The following is a 14,959-nucleotide window of genomic DNA, read 5'->3' as shown; positions in this document are numbered from 1 at the left end:
AATGGCAGCATATGTGAATCCAAAATGAGCCCAACAGCAATGCACCCGAGACAAGGGGCCTGCACACAGCAGGCTGGTAAAGCAGCATAAGTAGCCTGGGAGCAAAAATGCTAATCTAGTGGGAGACCTCAGTATAACTCTGACTCCCTAAACACCAACCACAGGCCCCAGACCTCACTGAATTCATCAAGCTTATCGGTACCAGACAAGAGAATGTCATCCATAGCCACAGAATGATCAAGTCTAAAGAACCAATACCTAATTTTAGGTGGAGAAGTGATTTTGCGATTAACTGGAATGACTGCTTGTGGAGTGACCTCTTATAGCAGGAAATGGGGCCCGTGATCCTATTCAAGAGCCAGAAGGAGGCATTAACAGGGGTGTCTCCACCAATGATCTCTAGAACCACATATGTAAGGAGGAACCCATAGCGTTAGATGCATCACCAACTGGCGCTAGAGACCCCGGGAAACATACGTGAGAGACACCAGGGTACCTATACCATCTTGATAATACTTAATGACGTTGTTAATAATGAATAGCTGCTTGAATCAAAACTGTACCTAAATCTTCTGCCCTAAGGATACATGGACTGTCTGCAATAAAACACCATAATGTGAGAATCAAGTTAAACACTCATTTTATTTATGGTTTGTGTCTTTGGAAATGTACTGTATATTTAAAATGTTTTTCTACTTTTAAAGACAGGTGAGTAAATCTAACCAAAAAACATCACAGACATATGCTAAAATGTGTACTTACCAAATTTGTAATCTAATTTTCTTTCCCCTTAACTCTACAGTTTTAATTTTAAAATCAACACCTGCAAAGACAAAAATAAATAGGTAAATAGGTAAATCTAGCACCATCTATACCAGAGGTTCCCAAACTCGGTCCTTAAGGTACCCTAACAGTCCAGGTCTTAAGGATATTCATGCTCACAGGTGACTTAATTAATACCTCACTCAATTTGATTTACTGGAACTGTCTAAAACCTGAACTGTTGGGGTGCCTTGAGGACCGAGATTTGGGAAACTCTAATCTATACTATATCATAACAGGAAATAAATGTAGGGTAACCAGTGGTTCTTAATATAGTGTTCATTCTAACACCCTGCTCCTGTCACAACCCATACAGTTCCTTTTTCCTGAATGGGGTGTCGCTCGCTGCTCTGGTGCTTCTAGCATACTCAGCTAATGCAACAAACTGCTGAGATACAGACCAGAGTGTCCTAGAAGCACCAGAGCAGAGAGCGACACCCCAGGCAGGAAAGAGGAACTGCACGGGTTGACCGGTGCTAGAATGAACACTATAAGATATTATTGAAATACAAGTTACAACATTCTAGAGCAGACAATGGTTTGTTCGCCCCTAATGTTGAGCAACAAGTACTTTATAAAACATAATATATTATATATATATATATATATATATATATATATATATATATATATATATATATATCTCTCTTACACCTTGACCTTGTTCTGGAGTATTTATGTTCCATTTTTAAAAAAACATTTTGTTGAAGCTTTTCAAATTCTCAGAAAACAAATGTGTTATAACACCATGGTTTAGTGTACAATCAACATAGTTAAAATACAAATTACTAATAGATTTCCGCACTTGCATCTGGTAAATAACATTATAGATTTGAAGGACTCAATCTGCTTAATCTTTCCGAGAAAATATCGGAATCGGCTAATGACAGGATAGCTCTTCAACACAATGATGATTAGAAATCTAGCACAGTTCAGTTCTACGTGAATATAGAAGCTAATCTCACTTTTACAACTGTAGATGTTACCAGTAACATTAGTATGTCTCATGTAACATTTTCTGAATGCGGTCATATTTAACTCAGCTTCTATGCTAATTAATGGATGCAGAAAATATTAACAAAAAAAACAAAACACCATCTTGCTAGAAAATAGCAAACCAAACTTATATATATATATATATATATACACACACACACACACACAATTGTTACACAAAAAAAAAGTAAAAAACACAAAAATTAGTCATGTGACTAACATTCATAACCCAATAGTAAGATTAATCACAAACATATAAGTCGCATTTATAGTCACTTCATCATAAATCTGGGTCTGGTGTGAAATATCAACAGGTCCAAAATGTCAAAACTAAAAATGTAGACACAAGACTAATGGCATTTTGTCTGTGTCAACCTAATGTTTGTCGACATTTCAACTATAGTAATTTTGAATATCAGACTAACAACTAGCACTGATACATCTCAATAGTTAATAACCTTGTACCACTCCTTCCTACCAGACTTAGGACATAAACTATTATAACTAGACAAGATAGAAAAAGGAATTTAGGGAAGAAAAACCATAAGGTGTAGATGTGATTTTTCTGTCAAATGCAGAAATAAGATAACAAAACCTTAGACAAAAACAGAGTTGCTATCACTAAAGGACAACCAGGGCCCTATTATTCATAAGGCTGACAAGGCTGAAGCCTACAGGCCCTGAATGGTGATGTTGCAAGCCACACTCGTAGTCAGCTGAGGATTGTTTTGAAGCAGTGAGAAGTGGAAGACAGTGGACCAATAGCGCACTAGCATCAGGGTTGTTACACCTCCATGAGAGGACATGTGACCGCCGCCATCACAGCGACTGTAACTGCAGCTACCTGGAGGAAGTTCTCTCTCCTCCAGACCTCAGTACACACAGGGACAGGAGATTCTGCTGGACTTGCGGGATTCCAACCACCCACTGGAGAACCACCACCAAGTACAAAACAAGGATACCCCAGCATAGGGTTGGAACCAACTGGATTGAAGATCTGGAGTGCTCACACCAGGACAGATATTGCAGCCTACTGGTATATGCATAGTGTGGGACGCCACCATGACACACACACACTTGGACCCTGATGACCACCTTCAGAGTGAGGGAGACGTATTGTGTGTACACCATACGAGAAGAGGAGACATATACATCTCATTCCCATTGTGTGGCTGCACTATCAGTAGACGTTACACTGCAGAGAAGTCACAGTGAGATATCACCACTATTTGGAATACAGACAGTGGAACCCCCTAGTATACCAGGGTCAAGCGGTCAGCTGTAGTGAGGTGAAAGATTGAAGTGTCGGAGGGGGGCCGAAATACCTGAAAGCCTAGGAGCTTGGCCATGGGTTAGTCTGCCTTGAGCACAACATGACTGCCAACCATACCAATTTGTGTACAGTCCTAGAAATACCCAGTCATATAGGAAGGATTCACAATGGAGTGTTGCTAAATGGGAAAACAGGTGCCCCAAACAATCATTATTGGGTGAACCAAGATCTAGATATTAAGGATAGTTATATAGACCAATGGATAATAGGAACTTTAAAATTACCACAGCAAGAATTGTCAGTTGCAGCCATTGACTTTGTAAAAGTGATTTTTAGACTAAAAAAAGAAAGAAATAAAAAATAAACTTGGGACTGAAAAATACCAGTCCTTGCTTTCTAGATTGAACCTATGGCCATATAAAACCACCAGGAATAGTGTACACACATAGAAACAACAAAAGCCAGACTCCAGACATCAATCAGTGACTAGTGGTGGTATGAGGCTCAAAGATAAAATAAATAATTAAATTGAGCAGTTTTAAAAACTTAATGGGGGAGATTCAATTGTTTTTTGGGCGATGATAATTAACGAGCCCACGACGGAGCAATTCAATTCTTTTGGTCGCCCATTATAATTTATCACGCAAAGCGGCAAAACCTGTCTAAACTAATGGACACGAAGCGTTTGGGTGCCCAAAAGCTGGACTTTTTGCACATTTTTGTTTGCCACCTTAGGAGGCTGTAAGCAGAAATGTGGGTGCCTGCGGCATTCGTGCCGCAGGCACCCACATTCACCAACTGAATTGCTCTATTGGGTGCCCAAATAAACAACTGAATTTGACCCCTCATGAGACCATTAGTTACCAGGTACATTTTAGTTAGAACTTCTTTCCAGTTGTTTTTGGTCAATCTTATAGAAAAGGAAGGAAGGAGGGTACAGCGCTCTAGGTTAATCTGTCAGTGTCCTTAGCAGCTCCACAAACACAGGTATCCCTGCCTCTGTTTAGACAAAATTATATGAATAAATATAACGTTGTGCGCTCTGGGCTACTTAAAGTTATCTTATGATTTGACTATGTGTGGTATCTTTGATTACTTTATCAGTGTGTAAAGGTGTTACAGTCCCATATATATCCACAAATTATCCACATTAAGTCCAGAAATAGACTGTAGTAGAAAATTAGTCCTTAAATGTCCTCTGTAGGTAGGGTGTTCATATAAATCCCAGAACAAACTGATGTAACTTTTATCTTTGGTTCTTATTAAGTCTCAGCCCTCTTCACTTTCCTCTCCACCTCAAATGTAATATTATGCACAGTATCAGGAACTTATATGGACACTATTCCTCAGAGGGGATGAGGAAATCACCTATGGGAAGATACGCATTAGGGCATTGATGAACTGATATATCCAGGGTTCGCAAAAATCGCGCTATAGCGTGCTACAGGAACTTTGGGACCCGTTTTTTTTTTAAACTGAGCGGGTCCTACAATGTGACAAACGATCTATCGTGCCTCCTAACTATTCCAGTGCATCGTGACTGAGATTGGCAAATCTGCCCACAGCAGATCTGAAGATGCGATGTACGACCAGCGGGTGCGCGCATCGGCATCGTGAGTGGAAACTCAGGTTTTGGGCATATTTTACATGACTTGTTGTCATCAGGCAAATCGTGTAAAAAAATCGTCAAGTGTGTAGGCACCTATACACTTTCCCATAAGTGATTTTAGTGAGTGGACAAATTAGCTCACGACTGGATTGCAATAAAATCACTTCAGCTGGACAAGGTTCTGTGAAGTTCTTTACTGAGCTAGACATGTGAATGTTGACTGAATCAACCTTATCAATTTCTTATGTGTGTTTGGGATATACAAGCTTTTTATACAGATTATTCCGGTCTAAATTTTAGTGGATATACAATTTTTTTATACAGATTATTTCCAATTTATAGACGATATATCACTACAACAAATTGTGATATTTTCGATATACTATATTTGGTACAAATTACATTATTGTGTTACAGATGCATCTTTTTTATTGTATATAGGTAATATATTGTACTTTTTTTGGACACATTTGCAGTTTTAAGATTTTCTCATCCACAGCGTTGTTCTTGTATTCTTTGTAGTTTTCTCTGTTAGTTAGCAACCATTGTTACATCTGCGTGTATAGAGAAAAAGTCATTGAAGTACATTTGTATGTTTTAGATTTGGACTATTATCTCCACCTAGCGCCTAAAACGACTAGATTTTTGTGTAATTAACAACTTTGAAGCACAATAATTAGAGGGTTACACGGTTATAATATTAGATATCATTTTGCCATAATCTGCTTATCGGTAATTGATTTTGTCGCCGGCTCTAAAACATGATATAAGCACAGTGTTGCATTAACTTGCTAGAGTCTAATTATTCATGTGGTATCTGTGTGCATAATATTATGTTACAATGTATAGAATTTGATATTCACCTAGTACCACATTTTCTATTATTGGTAAACTGCTGCAGTCTGCTTATGTTTTACTGGGAACCATTCAAATGTTTTTTTGCACGGCTCTGGTGTAATGGGCGCCCGACAAAGCAATGTAATTGTTGCTTTGTTCAGGGGTGAATAGCCGCAGGAGCACACAGTTCTGCTTGTACCCTTGCAATTAAATATCGCCCATCTATTTAGACGGGGATAAGGCGCGATACCTGTGTATACAAAATGGTCTGTGACACTGTATATATTCGGATATTTATTGTACCTGTTTCAATCGGAAAATTGATGACTAATTATTGGTCAATTGATGACTAATTAAAGAAGATCCATCAAACATTGGCTATAATTGTATTATTGTGCTTATTATAACAAAATGAGCACTATTTCATATTTGTGATAAGTATTACTATAAACTTTTTAATTTGATATATAGTGACCTATGATAAGAGTTTGGGACTCTAGGTCAACATTATTTCCTTTAATTGACCTAGATATGTTTTTTGCATAAAGGATATGTATATTTTCACCACCAATATGTTACAATTGTGGATAATTTTAACTTGCACCATTAACGTGACTCTCGCACATTTTTAAAAATATTTTATTGTGCACACCAATTCATGGCGTACAGTGCATCCGGAAAGTATTCACAACACTTAACTTTTTCCACATTTTGGGCCTGATTCAGAGCCGGACGCTATTTGCGCTCGCTCGTCCAGAAAAAGGGGCTGGCTATTTAAATTGACCGTTCGCTCTTTGCGGTCTGTTGACGCCTGTAAAAAACGCCCCCTGGCCGCTCGCATCATACGTCATCTCCGCTATTTATTAGATTAATCGAGTACATCGAAAGGCGAATGAACTGCTCGCTATTCTTGTGGTTGCATTTTCCTACCGCAATCATGCGAGCAGTTCTGGCTAAAAGACACCCAACTGACGTGGTCGATGACGCTGCTTTGTTAATTATGCACACCCTTAAAATGCCCGGTTTGACCTTTTGGCACGCCTGCGTTCGGATCTCCACTCCCCGTTTTCAAGCACCTTCCCGTTACCACCCACAAACGCCTCATCCGGTCACTCAAATTAGCAGGCATTCGCTATTTTGCGAGCACACGATTTTCGACCGCACTGACTGGTTCGCGCATGCGTACTAAAACCCATACGCAGATGTGCGAACATCACTCGGAGCGAACGAGCGGCTCTGAATCAGGCCCTTTATGTTACAGCCTTATTCCAAAATGGAATAAATTCATTTTTGTCCTCAAAATTCTACTCACAATACCCCATAATGACAACGTGTAAAAATTTTTTTTTTTCGATTTTTGCAAATTTAATTAAAAAACAACTAAGAAATAATATGTACAGAAGTATTCACAGCCTTTGCTCAATACTTTGTTGATGCACCTTTGGCAGCAATTACAGCTTCAAGTCTTTTTGAATATGTTGCCCCAAGCTTGGCACACCTATCTTTGGGCAGTTTCGCCCATTCCTCTTTGCAGCATCTCTCAAGCTTGGATGGGAAGCGTCGGTGCACAGCCATTTTCAGACCTCTCCAGAGATGTTCAATTGGATTCAAGTCTGGGCTCTGGCTGGGCCACTCAAGGACATTCACAGGGTTGTCCTGAAGCCACTCCTTTGATATCTTGGCTGTGTGCTTAGGGTCGTTGTCCTGCTGAAAGATGAACAGTCGCCCCAGTCTGAGGTCAAGAGCAGGATTTCATCCGGGATGTCTCTGTACATTGCTGCATTCATCTTTCCATCTATCCTGACTAGTCTCCCAGTTCCTGCCGCCGAAAAACATCCCCACAACATGATGCTACCACCACCATGCTTCACTGTAGGGATGGTATTGGCCTGGTGATGAACGGTGCTTGGTTTCCTCCAAACATAATGCCTGGCATTCACGCCAAATAGTTCAATCTTTGTCTCATCATGGTCTGAGAGTCCTTCAGGTGCATTTTGGCAAACTCCAGGAGGGCTGCCATGTGCTTTTTACCAAGGAGTGGCTTCCGTCTGGCCACTCTACCATACAGGCCTGATTGGTTGATTGCTGCAGAGATGGTAGTCAATCTGGAAGGTTCTCTCTCCACAGAGGAATGCTGTAGCTCTGACAGAGTGACCATCGAGTTCTTGGTTACCTCCCTGACTAGGGCCCTTCTCCTCCGATCGCTCAGTGTAGACGTCTGGCCAACTCTAGGAAGAGTCCTGATGGTTCCGAAATTCTTCCATTTACGGATGAAGGAGGCCACTGTGCTCATTGAGACCTTCAAAGCAGTAGATATTTTTCTGTGCCCTTCCCCAGATTTGTGCCGCGAGACAATCCTGTCTTGGAGGTCTACAGACAATTCCTTGGACTTCATGCTTGGTTTGTGCTCTGACATGCACTGTCAAGTGTGGGACCTTATATAGACAGGTGTATGCCTTTCAAAATCATGACCAATCAACTGAATTTACCACAGGTGAACTCCAATTTAGCTGTAGGAACATCTCAAGGATGATCAGTGGAAACGGGATGCACCTGAGCTCAATTTTGAGCTTCATGGCAAAGGCCGTGAATACTTATGTACACGGGATTTCTTCGTTTAATTTTATTAAATTAGCAAAAATCTCAAAAAATCTTTTTACTTTATTGTCATTATGGGGTATTGTGTGTAGAATTTTGTGGGAAAAAATTAATTTATTCCATTTTGGAATAAGGCTGTAACATAACAAAATGTGGAAAAAGTCAAGCGTCGTGAATACTTTCCGGATGCACTGTACCTTTATAGGGTAACAAACTGTAACAAAAATTAAGTTTTTATTTATTTTTTCATCTAATCTTTAAACTAAGAGTGCCCCAAAAATATTTTTTTTTGTCTTTTTGCCTAGTGAAACTTAACAAAACTTTGGGAGCACCACCAACCCAAAGCCTAGTGATATTTAAGCCCTTATTTTGGTATAATGGTCCCCTGTTATTGCACAGTTTAAAAGGAGTAAGAGGACTGGCTATTTAGAATGCAACATGTTTTTTTTTTGGGGGGGAGGGGTTCCTGTAATAACAGTATGTGTTGTAAGATAAAGAGGAGTAAAAGAAAAACAAATTAATCAAATAAGTGAGATCTAGGATGGGAAACTATGTTTGCATTAAAAAGGAAATTACATGTGACACAGAAGGAGTAGCCTACTACCAATATGTACAATATGTAGGTAGCACCATAAGGAAATTGTATCTCCGAACATGCAAGGAACATTAAAAAGAGATTAACAAACAGTGTTTCCAACCATTTTCCAGCAATAAAACACAGATGCTTCAGGTGATGACTTAAATTATCCAAAAACACTAGGGAGGTGATGACAATGTACAAAAACATTTCTAAAGAGGAAGGTAGGTTGACTTAAGAACTAGGCACTCTTACCACTTATGGTTTGAACATCAAATCTGGTTTAGGACCATTCCTTTTATGAATAAAGATCCAGAAATAAAGACTCATATATCACAATTGTTGTTCAAAGCATCGACTACAAGTGTCTAGTTCAGAAATAAGTTTACCTTTTTAAATATTTTATTTTTATAGATGTATTTATCCATCTTGTAAACTAGTTATTGATATTTTTCTGAGTGAGTTAAGAGAAATTCTTTATTATTTTGTGGTTACATTTTTATTCTACTGCGCGATTTTATAAAAAAAAAACATTGCTTATAACAAACTGTAGGATATGATTAATGTGGCTATTTCTATATGTAAAATATGTAATACTCTGATACTGAAGTGGTTAATTAGGATGAACGTTAGGGATTAAACATCTATGCGATTGATAACAATGATTGAACACAACATGGTCTGTATTGACAACACACACTACCCGAAGTAGTAGGGCTTAGAACATTCAGCCGCAAGATTAAGCGGAAAATTTGCAATAGATTTCAAAATTCCAGATGACACCCCCAGCTGCAGATTTCATATATAGATGTAGACTTTACAGTAAGTAAACAGAAGCCTAGGTGGCATTTGCATATTGTGAATGGACACTAGTCATAGGAATAGAAAGGATGTGCAACCAAGGACATTTGGTATTTAAAGGTGGGTACACACCTGACAGATATATCTGCAGATCGAGTGATCTGCAGATGATGGTCGTTCATACAAACTGAACGGCGATCATCTGCTTGTGCCCTCGTGTCCCGGTGGCCAGGTGTCCCATACCCCTCCTTGCGGCTGCCGCTGCGTGTGTACGGGCGGTTTGCCGATGGACAGATATGGCTGCAGACATATCGGTCCATCGACTGTGCAGCACAGCCAATGCGATATGTCGGTGAACGACGACGTTCACCGACATATCGTGGGTACACGCTGGCCGACGGGCAGCAGATATATTGGCCGATCAATTGATCAACCAATGTATCTGTCAATGTGTACCCAGCATAAGACAAGTCCAATATGCATCTTGTTGTTCTTTTGGATTTTGAAATTTAAAGTCACATGACTGATTTTTAAACTTTTCTCTATTTAAATAGTTTGAAGGTTTTATGTTTAGGCCAATTAAATGTATCCATTGCATGATTCATTACTTATATATGCCACATTGCCAATTTAATACATGATTATTTGACAAACTATTATTTTAAATATAAAGTTACATCTTACTATAAGTAACTTGTGGAAATAAACCGTGCTTTTCCATTAATTTAACTCCAGAGCTGTCTGGGGGCCTGATTCAACAAGTAACGAAATATAACGTACACGGGCAGTTCAGTGCAATAGTATGCTAATCCATAGCGATCACAATGCCGCCGCAGCAGCACTACATAAGGACGCCCACTTTACATGCACATCCGTAGTTATCAAGACTGCGTAGTCATTGGTACAATTGAGTAACATCAGACCCATACGCAGTTAAGGCATGTCAGACCTTACTCAGAAATTGCTTACTTCAGCGCACGCTATGAAGCCTCAGGCTGCGTAGGGCATCGCAGTGGATAATTTATGCAAGCCCATGCAACGGCGTTGAAATGCACTGGCACGCCTGTGTTCGGTCGACCACCCCAGTCAGCACCCACAAACGGCACTTCCGATCAATCACTTTGCGATGGGTCTGCGAAGTCACTGCGATCACAGTCCCGATCGCAATGACTGTTTCGTGTACGCGCACTGTGAAGCATACGCATGCGCAGAACACAACAATTGGCCAATTGCAGGCGTATAAGCAACTGCGTTCCTTGCTGAGTCAGGCCCTGAGAGTTTAATGGGATGTACCCTATACCTTTCCCCCTTCCTAATGAGGAGGATGTAGACACCTACATTAACTTTTGTAATTTCCTGCATTACTTATATAGTCCACACGGCACCACAAGGACTCCTTCAACTTGAACTAATTACTTATGTTATAAATGACAAGCAATGGTAGAGGTGTTTCATATGATCTGTAACATTCCAAATTCTACAGGAATTAATAGCTGGTAAATACAATGTTCACAAAAGCTATATATCTGCGACTTCTCTGGATAGCACAGGGATGCCGCACAGGACATGTAACCAGGAAAAGTGGATATGCAGTATATTTTACTCGGCGTGGTCTACCTTGGATTTTTTAGGCTGACAATAACAACATGGATTTAAATTAATGATTTAATTTGCTCTGTCTGCCCCCGATAAGGCAGACCCTTCTTCATCTGCTGCTCTGCCCGCCGCACTCTGTCCGGGATCGGTATGAAAAACCACCGGTGGTTCGAATCCCGACGCTGGAACACCGGCAGTGAAGATCCTTAAAGGTAAGTATTTTCTCTATTTGCTAACCTATCCCCCCTAACCCTTTCTCAGGGTGCCTAACCCTAACCTCCCACCCCAAATGCCTAAACCTAACCCCCCCCCTTCCCCCCCACCTAAATCTCCCGGGGGGTGGTGCCTAACCCTACCCCCCCTCCCTTCCCCTAGCCTTACCCTCCCGGGGGGGGGGGGGGATGCTTAATCCTAAGTCCCCCCCCGGGAGCCACCAACCTAACCCTCCCCCCCAGCGGCTGTCCGTGCCCGCCTTACCTTCAATCAGTAAGCCGGGCTCCTGGCGTAGGTAAAATGACAGGCGTCGGGATCTCGATGCCTGTCATTAGACCCCTGTCAGGATTAGACAGTTGGGAAGCCAGCGGTCTGCATTGCGACCGCCGGCTTCCTGACTGCATCCCCTCTGTCCCACCATTCTTTGACAGCTGCGCTGTTTTGCTCCAGCCCCCTCAGTAGCTGCTCTATCTCTGCCCTCCCCCCCAATTCTGCCACTATATTTACCCCCATTCCCATCATGACAGAGGATAGGGCACTCTAACTGGGTCTGTCCTGATGAAATCAGAATGGTTGGAAGGTATGGCTTTGTCTTAGGTGCATGTTGATGTTCTCCTTCTCTTTAATATAGTTTCGGTTTAGCTTGCTGCACACACACATTATTTATATATCTCAAGTCATGGTAACTAAAGAAAAATTACCCTCACCAAATGCTTTCTCCTAAAGCAGAGGTTCTCAAACTCAGTCCTGAGGACCCCACACAGGTCACGTTTTGCAGGTCACCCAGCAGGTGCACAGGTGTACTCATTACTCACTGACACATTTTAAAAGATCCACAGATGGCGCTAATTATTTCACCTGTGAATCTGTGAGAAGACTGGAAAACATGCACTGTTTGGGGTCCCAAGGACCGTGTTTGAGAACCTGTGTCCTAAAGTCATGGTGAGGAACACTGCTAGACCATTTAATGGCACAAGGCACTGTGGCTTGTTTTTAAATGTCAGTTAAACATTTAATTTTGGCTTTTGTGCCAAAGTATATTAAAACTATTATATTAAGCCCCAAGCATAGCAAACAATAGATTCTATACTCATTTATTTAGCTGTGCTCCTTACAGTAACCGCACCAGGCACTTAGGGGTATATTTACTAAAGTGTGGGTTTATAGTGGAGATGTTGCCCATAGCAACCAATCAAATTCTAGCTATTATCTTATAGAATAGGGGTGGGCAATAAGCGGTCCCCCAGCTGTTGTAGAACTACACATCCCAGCATGCCCTTCCACAGCTTTGCTATTTGACTATGCTGAAACTGCTGCAAGGCATGCTGGGATATGTAGATCAACAACAGCTGGGGGGCCGCTTATTGCCAACCCCTATTCTAGAAGGTGCTTGATAAATGTTAAGTAGAATCTGATTGGTTGCTATGGGCAACATCTCCACTTCTAAAAACCCGCACTTTAGTAAATATACCCCCTTAGTCTGCATGTCTGTTTATATTGCATTATACCAAACAGTTACTTTTTTCTGTTAGAATAAGTGGATTCTATATAAACGATCTCATACCTTTATAGATATGAAGAGAAATATTGATGGGCTAAGATGCAGCTCTGCAGATTTTGTGAGCATCATCTCTGAAATGAAAGTAATAGGAATGTTTTGGGCTCAATCCTATACGGTGAGAATTGGGTCCTGGGAGATGTTCTCATGGAGAATGTGCACTGCAAGTTACTTTTGCAATCCAATTCCAAACTCACAGATTTTTCAGAGGAAATTCGTGTTTTTTGTGCGCAGCCCCTTGAGCAGGTGAAAAGGTAGGGTAAATATTTATTTTACAGTACAAATGTTGGGATACAGTGCAGAACCTCTGGTACACCCATCCTAATGAATTCTTATGCACTTGGAGATGTTTAAATAGCATAATTTGGCCAATAGAGACATTTTATTATTCAGGTGAATTTCTCTAAAAATCTCAATAATGGGTTAAATGACATGGGACAGGTACGTGGAGGTGTAAATGACGTGGGACGGGTACATGTATGTGTGACAGGTACATGGAGGTATTGTATTGATGGATGCGAGGTAGAAGTGTTTATTCCAACATTTTACAAATGTGTATAAAACTGGTGAAAAACTCCTATTCAGCCATTTTTCTGTCACCCAATGCTGGAAAGAACTTAGGGCCTGATTCAGAGCCGGACGCAATTAGCGCTCGCTCGTCCTGAAAATAGGGGTGGCTATTCAAATGAACCGTTCGCTCTTTGCGGTCTGTTCACGCCTCTAGGTCTGAACGAGCGAACAAAACTTACGGTCGTTTTTTTGAAAAATACGTCCCCTGGCCGCTCGCATCCTACGTCATGTCCGCTATTTATTAGATTAATCGAGTACATCGACCAGCGTATGAACTGCTCGCTATTCTTGTGGTTGGTTTTTGCTACCACAATCTTGCGACCAGTTCTGGCTATAAAATAACCCAGTGACGTGGTCAATGACGCTGCTGTTTTAATTATGCACACCCATAAAACGCCCGTTTTGACCTTTAAGCATGCCTGCGTTCTGATCTCCACTCCCCGTTTTCAAGCACCTTCCCTTGTTACCACCCACATACGCCTCATTCTGTCACTCAAATTATCAGGCATTCGCTATTTTGCGAGCACATGAATTTCGACTGCACTGACTGGTTCGCGCATGCGTATAACGATCCGTACGCATGCGCAGTTGGCCAAACATCGCTCGGAGCGAACGAGAGGCTGCTTACGAGCGGCTCTGAATCAGGCCCTTAATTTGACAAAAAACACTTACTCACTATCATTATTCAACAATCAACAAAAAGTGCAAAAATCAGCCATCTAACACCTTTTAAAAACCTCCAGTACTTTCCTTATGGCCACTAACAGCCTTCTAACTCAGTTGCCTCTTGTTTGCATTTTTTCCATTTTTAATTGGATCTCGCATGTCTTGGGTGTGCACATTCGTGTGCTGTACAGATGTGTCCTCACTCGTCTCTGCTGCAGCATAATGCAGCACAGGACCGGCACTCATCACAATGCAAGTTATCTTTGCCGTGTGCCCCCACAACGAAAGTAGATATAGAGCAGAAGGTGCGGCACTCACGGACCATAAGCATACACAGAGGTGATTCAAGCAGAATGACGTTTCAGGTTTTTATAACTGTCTTCAGAAAAGGCATTTTCTGAAGACAATTATAAAAAACTGAAACATCATTCTGCTTGAATCACCTCTGTATATGCTTATGGTCCGTGAGTGCCGCACCTTCTGGTGTATATGTGTATATATATATATATATATATATATATATATATATATATATATATATATATAAAAATTTGTGTCGTATATCAAATGAATCAGCACAGTCTCCTGGTGCGTCCTAGTCGCATCGTGACTTCAATGCATTTTCTGCATTAAAAAAAAAAAAAAAAAGCCAGGCGCTAGCATACCAAAAAAACAAACAGCCAAGCTGCATACCACGCTGCATGGTGTATTGAGGCTCGATGAAAGGACACATCTGTATTTGGGTTTCATAAAACAAACTCACATCTCAAACTCACAACTAATAGGATTGAGCCCTATGTGTTCTGCTTAGGGAAAACTTGCTCCTACTTAATCCAGTCACTA

The 14,959-nt window shown here is 40.9% G+C and overlaps 1 protein-coding gene across 1 annotated transcript in view; it reads right to left on the bottom strand.

Moving 5' to 3' along the window:
- RAB12 (RAB12, member RAS oncogene family) overlaps positions 1–14,959 on the bottom strand; it is a 34,606-nt gene that overhangs the window by 13,163 nt on the left and 6,484 nt on the right. The window contains exon 2 of the mRNA XM_088469678.1: positions 763–823. Within this exon, the coding sequence (XP_088325804.1) occupies positions 763–823 (61 nt within the window). The remainder of the gene's footprint in view (positions 1–762; positions 824–14,959) is intronic.

Source organism: Taudactylus pleione, unplaced genomic scaffold (assembly GCF_031769625.1).
Source record: "Taudactylus pleione unplaced genomic scaffold, aTauple2 ptg000093l, whole genome shotgun sequence".
In the NCBI taxonomy this organism is placed as follows: Eukaryota; Metazoa; Chordata; class Amphibia; order Anura; family Myobatrachidae; genus Taudactylus; species Taudactylus pleione.
Note: the sequence above shows the minus strand (reverse complement) of the source record. Positions and strands in the feature narration are given on the sequence as shown.